The sequence below is a fragment of the Gigantopelta aegis genome, chromosome 4 (assembly GCF_016097555.1).
Source record: "Gigantopelta aegis isolate Gae_Host chromosome 4, Gae_host_genome, whole genome shotgun sequence".
Taxonomy (NCBI): domain Eukaryota; kingdom Metazoa; phylum Mollusca; class Gastropoda; order Neomphalida; family Peltospiridae; genus Gigantopelta; species Gigantopelta aegis.
In genome coordinates, this window is record NC_054702.1 from 20,841,586 (window position 1) to 20,856,210 (window position 14,625).

The following is a 14,625-nucleotide window of genomic DNA, read 5'->3' on the forward strand; positions in this document are numbered from 1 at the left end:
AGCAATTAAACACTCCCCTCAATTTTTTTTATGGATAGAGCACACACCATAGTGACGTCATAGCCTACGATGGTGTTACGATTTCGTAGCGCCAAGATAGCTTTGAAAATCTCAAGCCTGGTTGATGAGTTGACCTACCTGACATAAACCTTCCAGTGAGTTATGACACAGTGCAACATCATGAGCGGTTTTCTCCAGGAGAGACAGGAACAGAACCGGTGATGACTGCTGGATGGCTGTAAGTTCGGTCAGACATTCCAGCTGGCACCTAGACATTAAAAAGGTGTTTTATCAGATATAGGCAACAATGCATGTTTCGGACACAGTAGCTGGCCACCATTTGGTCGTCGATGATTGCCGAAGTACTACACACAGTCAATTCTAGTGCTATTCTCACATATAATAGAACAATTGTAGGACACTTGAGCTAATAAATAGAGTGCACACAACCCACCCGTCATTGAAGGAGAAGTCCTGCCCCAGGAAGATGGACACCGCATCCTCCAAGTGCTCCTCACTTGCCGGGTACTGGTGGAGCTGATTGGACAGCAGATGGAAACCTTCAATTTTCAGAAACATCTCCAGGTAATAGTGTGGAGCTCGGCTCACATAGGCGCCAATCAGCTGTAGAAGAAATATATATATATTAGGTAGGGGATAAACTTCATATAGTCCTGAATCAGCTGTAAAAAATATATCACATATTGGGTAAGGGATATTAGTTATAAATATATGTAAGATATTAGGTAGGGGATAAAATTCATATTGGCCCCTATCAGCTGTAAATATAATCTGTAACTATGTAGGTAGAGGATAAAATTCATATAGGCCTGAATCAGCTGTAAAAAATATATCACATATTAGGTACAGGATAGAATTCAAATAGGACCCAAACAGCTGTAAATATATGTAAAATATTATATAGGGGATAAAAGTTCCGATCAGCTACAAAAATATATCTTAAATATTTGGTAGGGAATAAAATTCACATAGACCCTAATCAGCTGTTAAAAATATATAACATATTAGATAAGGAATAAAATTCATAGAGACCTCAATCAGCTATAACAATATACATGTATAACATATTAGGTAGGGGATAAAATTCATATAGGCCTCTTATGGTATAATGTAACAATACAATACAGTGCACACGATCCACCCCTCATCAAATGAGAAGTTTGTAAAATCAGCTGTAAAAATATATTCAGCTGCAAAATATATCTCAAATATTTGGCAGGTAATAAAATTCACATAGGTCCGAAACAGCTGTAAAAATATATAACATATAGGCCCAATCAGCTGTGAAAATATTCAACTGCAAAAATATATCTAAAATAGATAAAATTCACATACATGTAAGCCCTAATCAGGGTTACAATTTACAGGCATCAATCAACTGAAAAGAATATATAACATATTAGGTAGGGTATAAAAATTCATATTGGCCCCAATCAGTTGTAAAAGAATATAACATTAACATATTAGGCTGAGTATAAAATTCACAGTCACAAATGCACTAATTAGCTGTAAACACACAACGTATATCATTATAACATATTTGTTGATGTATCTGTAGATAATATATAGAGGATTTGTCACAAGTATTTTTTAATATGGAAAATATCAACAGTCTATATTAATCAGTATATTCCGGCCATTTCAACCCTCCCGGATTCCGCGGGAGTCTCCCGGTATTTGATAAAATCTCCTTTCACCTGTGCGGGAGACAGTTTCTCCTGTTAAATGACATTTTTGTAAGCATAAAAAAAAATCGATCCTCTTTTGTCAGAATAACAGAAGGGAAGTAACTCTGCCTTTTTTTCTCATTCGGAACATGTCGACTACTTTCGGTTTCCGAGAATGTAACAGGCCGAATTGTCCCGACTGTTTAACCTTTGCCGAAGTGAGAATTGTGGGATATCCTATTTATATTGTTAGAGTGTTATTATAATGTTTGTTGTCATCGTAATGGCAAGGCATTCTTGTTCAACTTTGACATTCAGTGTTGCCATATAAAAAAAAAAAAAACTATCCAATTTAGTTCTAATAATACCTCTGAATTTAAATTGGATTACATAATGCAACTATGACAAATCTGAACTGCCAGACTCCCAAGTTGACAGCGATATTATGCATGTTAAAATATGTCACAGCAAGACAACGAAAAGACCAATTAGCTGTATAAACATACTGTTAATTTTGTATGTTTGTGCGGTAAAAATGTTGGTATAAGGGTACACTTAAAGAAATTATTTTTGTACAATTAAAAAATGTTGTGTGTGACATTGATATAACACGGAAATGGGTATAATTCCGGTATATTTCACACGATGTCCGTAATCAGGTTTTACTTATGATTAATGAAAATACAATGTTTATTGCATCATTATAATGCTTTTAAATAAGTACCACGCCACCGTTCCTCATTATAGTAAAAACTGAATATTAATTTATAAGATTTATTAAATGTCTTTGGTACTTAGGTACACTAACCACAAATGATAATGTAACGCAACCTGTAAGAATAAATGTACTATTTCATGTTCTTAACATTTTTGGATAAATTTTTTTTTTTTTTTAAATATGTATTAAATCATCATAATATTTAAACTTAAAAAAAAAAAAAAAATGTTTTTTTTGTTTTTTTTTTTTTTAATGCCAAGATCTAAGGTTAAGAAGTATATGTGACATTATAAAGTATTCATATAACTTATTGTAATAATGTTTTTTTTAAATCTTGCGATTTTGGGTTAAATTGTGTGAATTTAAAAAATCTCCTGCTTTTTGACAAAATCTCCTGCTTTTTCAACACACACCTCCTGCTTTCTCTTGACTAAAGGTTGACAGGTCTGGGTATATGTCAAGGCTCTGCCGAGACAAATACTGATTAACTAGACGAGGTTGATATTTTAAATTTTTAGATATTAAAAAACATGAATAGCGAATTCTATTTATCCTGTAACACTTCTAGAATAACATTTTAATTATTTTTTAGTAAATCACAGTACTACAGTCAACACCATCGGCAAAATTACATCATCATGATTAGCATTTTAACAGAATCTTTGAAAACGTTATGCTCAGGTATACAGGTCATGATGGCTTGTAAACAAACGATCCATCTACCGCAACACATTACCTAGAGACTGGGTTAATACACTAAATTATCACATGGGTTTATGACATGGATATCATGGGTAAGTTGTAGGATAAATTATGATACATATAAAACAAAATCTCGTAATACACATCCCTAGATAAGAACGTACCCTGATAATGGTTGCCCTGATCTGCGGTGAACTGTTGTGAGCTAGGATAATCAGACAGCCAGGATCCAATACGGAGCCAAACGCCACATCGAGGGAATGATCAGGGATGTCAAGTATCACCCAGTGGATGTAGTTCAGTAGTCCTGTAAATGTTATACAGTCTGTCATGTAGCTGCATTAAAAATATTAATTCATCACCAGAGAGAAACTGTTACATACATAGAATCGAAATTCATTTTAATCTTGAAACAAAAGCCACAAAAAGAAAAGAAAGAAAGACATGTTTTATTTAACGACGCACTCATCACATTTTATTTACGGTTATATGGTGTGTGACATATGATTATGAACCACGCAGATATTGAGAGAGGAAACCCGCTGTCGCCACTTCATGGCTACTCTCTTCGATTAACAGCAAGGGATCTTTTATATGCACCAACCCACAGACTGGGTAGTACATACCACAGCCTTTGACATACCAGTCGTAGTGCACTGACTGGAACAGAAATAGCCCAATGGGCCCACCAATGGTATAAGCACATAAATAAGTTGAAATGAAATGAGGACTGCTTTTACTTAGTTACTCAAAGACTATGATATACATTAGTGGTGTTCCAATGATCGATTATAATCGAAGATTGATCACTTGGGGCTCTAGCGATGTGATGATCGATTCTGAAATTCATAATCAATTGTCGCAGAAAATGTTAACCACAGTAAATATTTCCTTGCTCGTTGTCAGAATTTGTATTCATTAAATCCAGTATTTGTGGGCTATTATTGTGTACGTTTCTTTATTTCTAACCTTTGAGGCTATGCCGCTATGTACTGGTAAATCTGTGTGTTCATTGACATTTATTTATTTTCGCATTTGTCATAAAGAATAAACAAATACTGAGATATTTTTTATATTATTATTAAAAATAAATCAAAATATGTTACATTCAAAAATTCTTATCATTCATTCACAACTGGGACCAAGAAAATATAAATTATTAGGCCTATCTATAAGTATGAAACAAAAACTGGCTTGATTAAAGAGCGGTGCGCAACCACATACGGTGGCAGTGAACTAAATCAAAACATGTAAAGCCGAATAAACTCAAAACGCAGATAATATGTCCACGGATGATTTGTCTACTAAAATAAGTTATGAACAACCTTATATTCATCGTAAGTACCCAACCCCAGCCATATGTGCAAATATCATAGCTTTTAAAAGGAGATTTACCTACATGTGAAAACAAACCCAAATCCCAGCATATTTTAGGTCTGAAATATAGTTATTTTTACTTTAAGCAATTTCCTTGCATTTTGTTTCAGTTGTATAACAAACTACTTAAACAAAGTATCACTATAGAATGCTTAAATGTAGCTTTTCAGTTGCTTATGGATATGGACCAATATTGAAGAAATGAATCCATAATGCTATTTGAACTCTACATCAGGGCTTCTAGAATTTTATAAAAATCCACTAGCCATGGGATCAGTGATTTTAAAAATGTACTAGCCATGATTAAAAGTTCACTAGCCCTACTTTAAATAAATAAAATTTTACTAATAGTAATAATCAGATATGTCACCTAAAAAGGAAGATTGACCTTGGAAAGAGGGGTCAGGATATTCATATTTAAAAAAATATGTAAATACAGCATTTGACAAGGGTTTTTCCACTAGCCGTCAGGCTAGTTATAGTAATTATTTACTAGCCTAACATAAATATCACTAGCCATGGGAGTGGGGCTACCATAATCTAGAAGCCCTGCCTACATTTATGTTTTTGCTATATTGTTCCCCAAAATATTCTACAAACCTGCAAAAAAATTCACATCTCATGTAAAAGATATCTGTTTGGGAAATGTAAGAACATTTAAAAGTAAAAATTACTATTTCAGACATTTTAGATGATCATGATGATAAGATATATACATGTATATATTTTACAAATAGGTGCATAGTACTGAATTTGTCGGATCCTCTCCAAGTTCCTATACATTCTAATTCCGATTGTATAATCGAAAGTCATCGATTAGTGCTAAACGATTACAACCGATGATCGATGAATCCCCTACACTAACATACAGAGATGTGCAGGGGGCATTTGGGGAATTAATGCACATTGATGAACATTGAATAATAAATAGGACAATTTCTTTCTTTTTTAGTCAAATATGAGTGGTTGGATGTAGCTCAATGTAATTTGAGGACTCAGGGTTTTTTCCTTTCTTAACCAATGCCCCATGACTGCTACATCAAAGGCCATGGTATGTACTGTCTTATCTAGGGGAAGTGTATTTTAAAAAATCCATTTATTGGTAGAAGTAGCCTATGTGGTGATGTGGGGGAGGGGGGTGTTCTTCGCCATTTTTCTCCCAACTATATGTCAAAATAAGTGTGTGTTTTTTTAAGTCTGGGTACACAAAACAGAAATAAATCGAGGATATTTCATGTTTCATGTTTGCAGTCAAATATGATGGATTTTAAAATCCAGGGCAGTCTTCACCAGAAAGGTGAGTGATCACTCCCACATCCTCTATACTTGCCTGGAAAGTTTTAGGAGAGTGGCAAAGTGATTGCCTCGCAATGAACTTTTAAATATTTTTTGCATTTGAAACTTCATGTGATTGCTCATCCAGCACCACTTCATGAGTGATCGTCAGCTCACCTTCATTTTGCTCCCAGTCACATCATGAGTCATACTTGGATGACGTGATAAAATTGCAGATTTCACAAGGTGAAATATCTATGATATTTGACATGAAAAAATATTCATTTAACAACACCTCAGCACAGTTTTAAAGTACAGCTATAAGTCTGACATATGGTTATATCAGGGGTTTCCCCAGGGTCGTTAGGCATAGCGGCCCAACACGCCTTGGTTCATAAAGTAAGTGCTTTGACAGCGTGGAAGCACCTTAAATCAATTGCTGCTATGCCTTGATTTGAAGTGCTTTAGAAAAACAATTATCACAAGTACGAGCATGGCAGTCGACTACCTCTTGCAAACAACTTGTGTACCAGTATATCAAGCACACCTAATCACTATGACGGGTCAAATACTTCCTAAATACCTGACAATGGACCAGTCATCTGCTCACAATTGGTGTTTGGTAATTTTACCACATCTACTGGGACCGCTAATCCGTCAGGAAGGCGCTTACGCTTAACGGGATTCCTGTGTCGAGCAATCAATTGCAAGCTTCAAAGCCAATCAAAGAAGATGCCCATTGACAGAATCAACTGTACTATTTAACTGAATAAACGATAGCTGAAGCACTTTTTAAAAGTACAGTTAAGTTGGCAAACAGTAATTTCTATCCTAACACCCCCTTCCCAAAAACACACACTGAAAACATCCAGGGTTCACGCTGTCGGTAGCCAAATTAGCCATTGGCTAATTTAAAAAAAAAAAAAAAAAAATGGCTAATAAAATTTGCAAGTGGCTAAAATTTCGGCTAAGCCATTTTCTATCTTCTGATGTGAACAAACAGTTACATAATCTATCCGACACCTCAAACATAATAATAATACCAAATATTCAATTAGAGTAATAGCAATCTCGCGACCGGTAACGAGAAATGGTGTTATCCAGAATACAGCGTAGGCCTTATGATGATTGTTTATTTTAATAATCAAGGTTATTAATTTTAACGGCATGCATTCGACATGTATGACAGCAATGTGATGGTGATTCAATGTCTAGAAGATCTGTAACTTGTTATTTTAACTTTGTAAAGTCTTTGAACCAAAGTAATAAAAACAAACCGACAATGCATGTCAATTTGAATACACATGCCAATTCAGTGCCGAAAGACATGTAGGCTATCCCAAGGGCTGAGTTCAGCCAGACCGAGTGAAAACAAAACGTTCACTACACGTTAAACCAAATGGACATGACGGCACCAATCAAATAGTTTGTAAACGTTAGGAAGAACATTCGTTGGCTGAACTGAGGAAAGCTCTCGGCACGAATATATGTCACGCTTCAGAGTCAGCTGACACCCACGTGTCAAGAGAATTCGTTGCGGACATTAAACAATATGATTATACAGTAAATCTTGATGTAAATTTAAAAAAAAACAATAGTTGTTTGCATTAATGAATACCTAACTGCAGTTTCGGTTATTTCCTTTGTCTTTGTTAATTTTGTACCTATGGTCCAGAGCATGCATGCAGATCGCGATTGCGGGAAATGAACATGCAGTATTTATACAAATTGCAGTTAAACGTTCACTGAATTAGTTTACAATAATCATATTTGTTAGATAATGTAAGATATATATTTGTAAAACCGTGAGGTGACATTTAATAAGTTAGATGAATTTTAAAAAGCCCGTAAATTTTAATTTTATTAACTGTGTTTTTTTTAATTCTTTTATTATTATTTTTTTATAAAAAAAAATTATAAAAGGAATATACTGTGAAGTCAGCATTCTTAGCCTAGGTATTTTACAAGCAGAAATCACATAAAACATTCAACACGACGCTGAAATCAACAGCAACAACATGGCACAAATTATGAAGTTGTTGGGGGCGGGGAATTGATGGGTTACTTTAAAAAAAAGTTTAAAAAAAAAAATGATTAGCTGGTTTGAAGGCAAACACTTAACTGTTTTCAACCCACTACCCCACTAATTTTGGCTTGATTTGTGTTATACTGATGATAAATATGTAAGCGCCATAAAAAAAATTCCTGGGGAAAGGCCTGGTTATATCATATCAACAACGAAACAAATGTCCCAAATTATAATAAGCAGATTTTAAAACAGTTCATGGCAAATATAGTATCAATAATAACTGACAATGTACTTTATAAAAAATTCTTTACTTTAAATACTGTAAAACCGCCTCGGTGGTGTCATGGTTAAGTCATCGGATATAAGGCTGGTAGGTACTGGGTTCACAGTAATGGTACTGGCTCCCACCCAGAGCGAGTTTTAATGATTCAATGGGTAGGTGTAAGACCACTACACCCTCTTCTCTCTTACTAACCATCAACAACTAACCCACTGTCCTGGGCAGACAGTCCAGATAACTGAGGTGTGTGCCAAGGACAGCGTGCTTGAATCTTAATTGGATATTAGCAAGAAAAAATCAGTTGAAATAAATGAATCAATGTAAAACTGCAAGAGGTTGTAAAATACAAAGCTATACATAATCTTAAATGTGGACATGGTCATTAGAACCAATCTGCTATGCTAGTCTCTTACCTGCTAAAAGAGTGGCTAGCCCAATGTCTTTTTCACTTCCTGTGTCCTCCACAGAGTCAAAGTTCACCACGGTAACCTCGCTGATATCCTGTGAAACAGTGAACACCAGAGGTAACCGACACGACGAAGTCTTAGTGCCATCACTATCCTCAGCTAGTTCCACTTTTATGTCTTCGTCATCATCACTTATCTCCCCTTTGCTGGAGCTCTTAAAATGGTGGACGGTTGCCGCATTCTTTTTCTGGGTGAACATTCCCGAGTCTGTTGAATTTTCATTATCAGTCGATGGAATGTTTGTCTGTGGTGACTTTTTGGAGCTCGAGTTGTATTCACTGTCCGACTGGACGAGGGCTGAAGTGTATTCAGAGGTCGAGTACTGTAATGGAGGAAATTCTGAACCACAGACAGAGCTAGCGTCACTTCCAAGACTCTGTTTCTCATCGGTGTTTGACTTGGTTGACAACTTTAACGAACCCGTCTTTTCCAGTTGTGAGGATCTGGATTTTCCATCTTTATAAAAACAAAAACAAACAATAATGATTCTCTATCAGAATACACATTTTAAAATATTAGTTTTAATTCAATGACTGTCAAGTGAAATGATAATCATATGGTTAGATAATTTTTATGAACTTGACATGCTACCAAAAATGATTGGAATATCTCTGATAGTGAAGACTGTCCTCAGCTTTTTAGTCTAAATTTCAATTCAGTTTAACTTCAGTTTGTTAGTTTAACTTCATAAGTTGAGAATGTTTACAATATGCACCCAGATTTCAGGGCCCATATTTTCGAAGCAATCTTAGCCTACGAAATTGTAAAATTATTGTAAGCTATGACGTCACTATGGCATGTGCTGTAGTGACATCACACCCTACGATGGTTTTACTATTTCGTAGCACTAAGAGAGCTTCGAAAATATGGGCCCTGACCTTTACAATTCAGGTAACACATTTTGTTTTTACTATGAACCGTTATGACCATGTCTTAACCTTAATACAAGGACAAAGAATGGGTCATGCAAAATTACGCATGCAAATTAAACTTAAACTATGTATGGTTTAAGCTCAACCCAAAATACTATTACCAATTTGGTTAATTTGGTCAGAAACCCTGTTGCTTCAATTCACATTTAAAGACTGATCCTAGCTCAATTGGTGAGTGCTCACTTGATTTGCTATGATTGTATGATCAAATCCCAACAGTGGACAATTTGTTTTTTGTTTTTTTTGTCGTTTTACCCCCATCACAACTAATGTCCGACAACTGGTGTATTAAAGGCTGTGGTATGTGCTGTCCTGTCTGTGGGAAAATGCATATCAAAGATCATTTGCTGTTAATGAAAAAATGTATGGGTTTCCACTAAGACTATATGTCTGAATTATTAAATGTTAGACATGCAATAGCTAATCAATTAACAAATTAATGTGCTATAGTGGTGTTGTTCAACAAACCAAACTTTAACTTTTTTAACTTTTAATGATTTGGCAAATGACAGCGTAAACACTTCTATCATTTGCACAAGTTTTAAAAGTCTGGTTCAAATTACTTGAGTGGTGGAAAACCTTAGACATAATATCAAACATTTGCACTAAAAATACCTGATTCATGTGATGTTTCATCGGAGAGATTTTTATCAAGAATTTCCACCAACCGTTCTTCATCAGACATTGATTTTCTAACACGTTCTCTTTGTACAGGTGAGGATTCACCTTTCCTTGCACTACTTTGAATGCCTTCTGTACTGGAAGATGCTGTTGGCAATTTCACTGGTGTAGAGGTTGCGGATGGAAAAGCTGTAAAACAGAGTCAACATAACTGGATAATGTAGCATACTTTTTTTTAAAAGGTCTGAATTTGCTGCCATCATGAAAGATGTTTCCCACTAACGGTACCTTTTTTTAACCACTGACATTACATATTAAATAAAGAATTAGTTTCAAATATCAGTGTCTGTATATTAAAAACAAATTCTGATGGTCCTAATATTTGTCATGGCTTAAATGTGATTTTACTTCCTAATACAGTGCAACCCCTCTAAACCAGACACCCACAGGACCAGGCAAAAGTCCAGTTGTAAGGGGTATCCAGTTTAGAGAGAAAGAACGAAAGAAATGTTTTATTTAACGACGCATTCAATACACTTAATTTACGGTTATATGGCATCAGACATATGGTTAAGGACCACACAGATATTGAGAGAGGAAACCTGCTGTCGCCACTTCATGGGCTACTCTTTTTCGATCAGCAACAAGGGATCTTTTATATGCACAATCCCACAGACAGGGTAGTACATACCACAGCCGTTGATATAACAGTCGTGGTGCACTGGCTGGAACAAGAAATAGCCAATTGGGGCCCACTGATGGGGATCGATCCCAGACTGACTGCGTATCAAGCGAGCGCTTTACCACTGGGCTACGTCCCGTTCCCCAGTTTAGAGAGGGTCTGATCGGTACTGATATTTAAAATGGGACTGTGAAAAACCTCCGGCTTTGAGGGAATTCTAGTTTACTGATGGTCTGGTTTTGATATATATATATAATATATATATAATATATATATATATATATACATACAGGTATTTTTTCATACATATAAAGTTATTGGCAGGTAAACTCCAATTTGGACTACTATAAACATTATGATGATTACAAACATATTGAATACACATACGATAATATTCCAAACAAGAAAATGTATGTAATTTAGTCAGTAAACAAGTATTCTGAGAGTACTGCCAATACATGTCCCCTACTGGGACCACTGAAAGATCAAGGACCATAACTCTGTGAAAAATGGTTAAATTGCTATAGAAGTCACCTGCAATCTCTAACAGTACATGGTAAAGCTATACACAAAAGGTCAGCTCAATATCTTGAGAAATTGCACCAAAAAAAAAGGTCAGGAAAACACATTTTTATAGTTCCTAAGTTCAAAGGCCATAACTCTGTCAAAACTGGATAAATCACCATGAAGGTTGATCTTGATCTGTAACAGGTCACTTACCCCACCAGGGCTTGAAAAACAGATATGAGTCAGCGTGATTTACGTAAGCACTAGCTGCTGGATGTACAAGCAGGAGGAAGTCTGTGACATTCACCAGAAGGTGAAGATCAGGTGGCGACCCCAGTAAGCTTGCGACAATGGAGGTCACTGATTGGCTCACATCGGTAGACAACAAAGGCAAAGCCTCTTGGATACGCTCCTTTAAAACAGAAACAAAAACACTGTTATTAATCAACCATTTCATGCTACTTCTTTTCTGTCTTGTATGTTTGTAATAATGTAAAAAAGATAAAGTTTGATTTGTTTAAAGCACACACCACATGCTTTGATATACCAGTCGTGGTGCACAGGCTGGAACGAAAAATAGCCCATGGACCCACTGATGGTGATCGATCCTAGACCAATCATGTATTCAACAGGCATTTTCAGGACTCACATTGGAACAAATTTTGATTTAGCCAATTTTTAACATGTACGTAGAGTATTTACTTGAAAATTATTAACATGTGGTTAATTCAAGGAATATTTTATCAGCCAAAAGTTAAATGTTGTAGCCACTTTTAATAAAAATTAGCAACTGGCTAATTCGGCCATGTACAGGGTGAGCCCTACACTTTACCACTGGGCTACATCCTGCTTTAATAATGTATTAAATGAGGGCCCTGAGAATTTATGATTTGCCGAAGTCATTTATGGGTTACACAAAAACAAATGCAGTTAAATCATTTCTTTCTTGCATAACCTGTTATCACTATGTAAATGATATCATAAATTTAATGTGTAAATAAACACCACATATATGTATATGATGTGTGTAAACAATGCACAAACACAATGATTATTCTTAGGCATGTAAATGTTTTAACATTTTGTATTAAAATGTTATGTTTAAAATATTTTTACAAAAAATATTAATTTGTAGTCTGTGGTGCCAATATTAAGACCCTCTCAATGTTTTTCTTTGAAGACAGATTAGTGCAGAAAAGAAATATTTTAGGAATGATGCAAATTAATGTTTTTAGAGTCTTCACAATATAATTTCCATTGGTTTGCTTAGTTGGGGAATATTCTGCTTACTGATGACCCAAATAAATAATTTTTGTAGTCTACACATTTTGACTGACTTGGAAAACTCACAAGATAAATTTTCAATGATTTGCTTTGGTGACAAATTACTACTGTAACTAAAAAAAAATATTTTGTGCAATGATGAAAAAAATCAAGGTGTTTGTAGTCTATACCTATTGAATGACATATGCTTAACACACATACAAACAAGATCACTGCATTGGTATTATAACAGACTCATGGATTATCAGTTTTTGGGAGTGTGCTGGGCAAAGAAATGGCATTTGCATCTAATCTACAGTTTTGTGACATTATCTTTAAACTGGTCTACGCTGGCACACTTATTCAGACTACTGATCACTAGACCATCAAGTCAGTGTTAATCAGCACATACATGCTAAAAATATTTGTAAACTCACCAGATATATTGAAAATATCTTCATCAGGATGTTGCCAGCTTTGTACTGCTTGACGTTCACGCTCCGATATGGATGATCTTCTCGCACCAAGACCTTCAGCACCAGAAACAGCAGCTCAACCACATCTTCCTCAGCCTCGTCCCACAGTCGCCATGACAACAGCAGGTGCTCCACGATCGAGATGTCGCGCACCACCGCCTCAGTGCCCAGTCGTAACACAGGTTTAGTGGCCGAGGCATCAGGTCTGAACACAGACTCCGAGGTGCAGCTGTTCAGTAATGCCTGGACACAGAAAGAGAATGTTAAAGAAAGACATGTTTTATTTAACAACGCACTCAACACATTTTATTTACAGTTATATGGCATTAGACATATGGTTAAGGACCACACAGATATTGAGAGAGGAAACCCATTGTCACCACTTCATGGGCTACTCTTTTCGATTTGCAGCAAGGGATCTTTTATATGCACCATCCCACAGACAGGATAGTACATACCACGGACTTTGATATACCAGTCATGGTGCACTGGCTGGAACGAGAAATAGCCCAATGGGCCAACCGACGGGGATCGATCCCACGAGAATATTAACAGCTTGGTACTGTACACATTTTCATTAATGTAGCTACATTCAGGATACTCTGCTAAGTCTTGGGTCTGCACTTTAAGGTTTAACAAGCTTAAGCAAAAAACATCCCTTCATGCGCCCAACCAATTTTCTTATCTCCAAAGTTCGAGGGCCATAACTCTGTGAAAAAAGGATAAATCACCATGAAAGTCAAGCTATACACGAAATTTTAGCTCAGTATCGTGAGGCATTGTAGAAAAATGTCTGACAAATTATATGTCGGACAGTCGGACAGACAACCAATAAGGAGCCAGACAGACAGATGGATGGAGACAAAACCTAAAGTGCCCTTTGGATGGACCGGTAGGAGTCTAATAAGCATTGGCCATGTTAAAAAACACTGACAGAAAGTGGCAAATAACAGTCGATTTATCCACTAATGGGCAACGATATAACAACCCACTGCACCTAAGGTGAGAGCTCCACAGAATTACATCCACTCATAACAAGTGATATTTAAAAGAGATGTCATACCCATTTAAAAATTAAAGCTGAAAACCACTTAAATAAAGGGTGTTCTTTTTAATTGTCTCAAACTATTTTATAAAAAATCAGCCTGAAATCAAATAAAATGCTGAAAATCACATCCCATGTAAAACAAAAATAAAAAATTGTTACCTTGAGCACCTCAAATCCCATGACACTTCTCGATCTGACCATGACCTTGCTGAGCATGGCGTATCCCGACATGTCTATGAACTCGGCAGCAAGCAGTGGCATGTGGTGCACGGCGGCAAACAACAACCGTACTGACGTACTCTGTAGACTCTCAGCGGTAGCCCGGTCAACGTTCAATATGTGAATACACTCTTCATAAACCTGCAGAACAGGATGGGAAAGAAATACGAGTCGTACAACACCAAAGCACATTTTAAACTGTTTGCTTATTTTCACAGATATATATATATATATATATAGAGAGAGAGAGAGAGAGAGAGAGAGAGAGAGAGAGAGAGAGAGAGAGAGAGAGAGAGAGAGAGAGAGAGAGAGAGAGAGAGAGAGAGAGAGAGAGAGAGAGA

At 36.0% G+C, this 14,625-nt stretch overlaps 1 protein-coding gene across 3 annotated transcripts in view; it reads right to left on the bottom strand.

The window, feature by feature from the left end:
• The window catches only part of LOC121369667 (lysosomal-trafficking regulator-like), an 89,107-nt gene that overhangs the window by 50,772 nt on the left and 23,710 nt on the right, over positions 1-14,625 (bottom strand). For all 3 annotated transcript variants that reach the window (XM_041494716.1, XM_041494715.1, XM_041494714.1), the window contains exons 18-25: positions 14,225-14,425; positions 12,979-13,260; positions 11,492-11,690; positions 10,084-10,278; positions 8,483-8,992; positions 3,273-3,415; positions 455-624; positions 139-268 (exon numbers count right to left, since the gene is read on the bottom strand). In XM_041494716.1, coding sequence (XP_041350650.1) covers positions 139-268; positions 455-624; positions 3,273-3,415; positions 8,483-8,992; positions 10,084-10,278; positions 11,492-11,690; positions 12,979-13,260; positions 14,225-14,425 — 1,830 coding nt within the window. The remainder of the gene's footprint in view (positions 1-138; positions 269-454; positions 625-3,272; positions 3,416-8,482; positions 8,993-10,083; positions 10,279-11,491; positions 11,691-12,978; positions 13,261-14,224; positions 14,426-14,625) is intronic.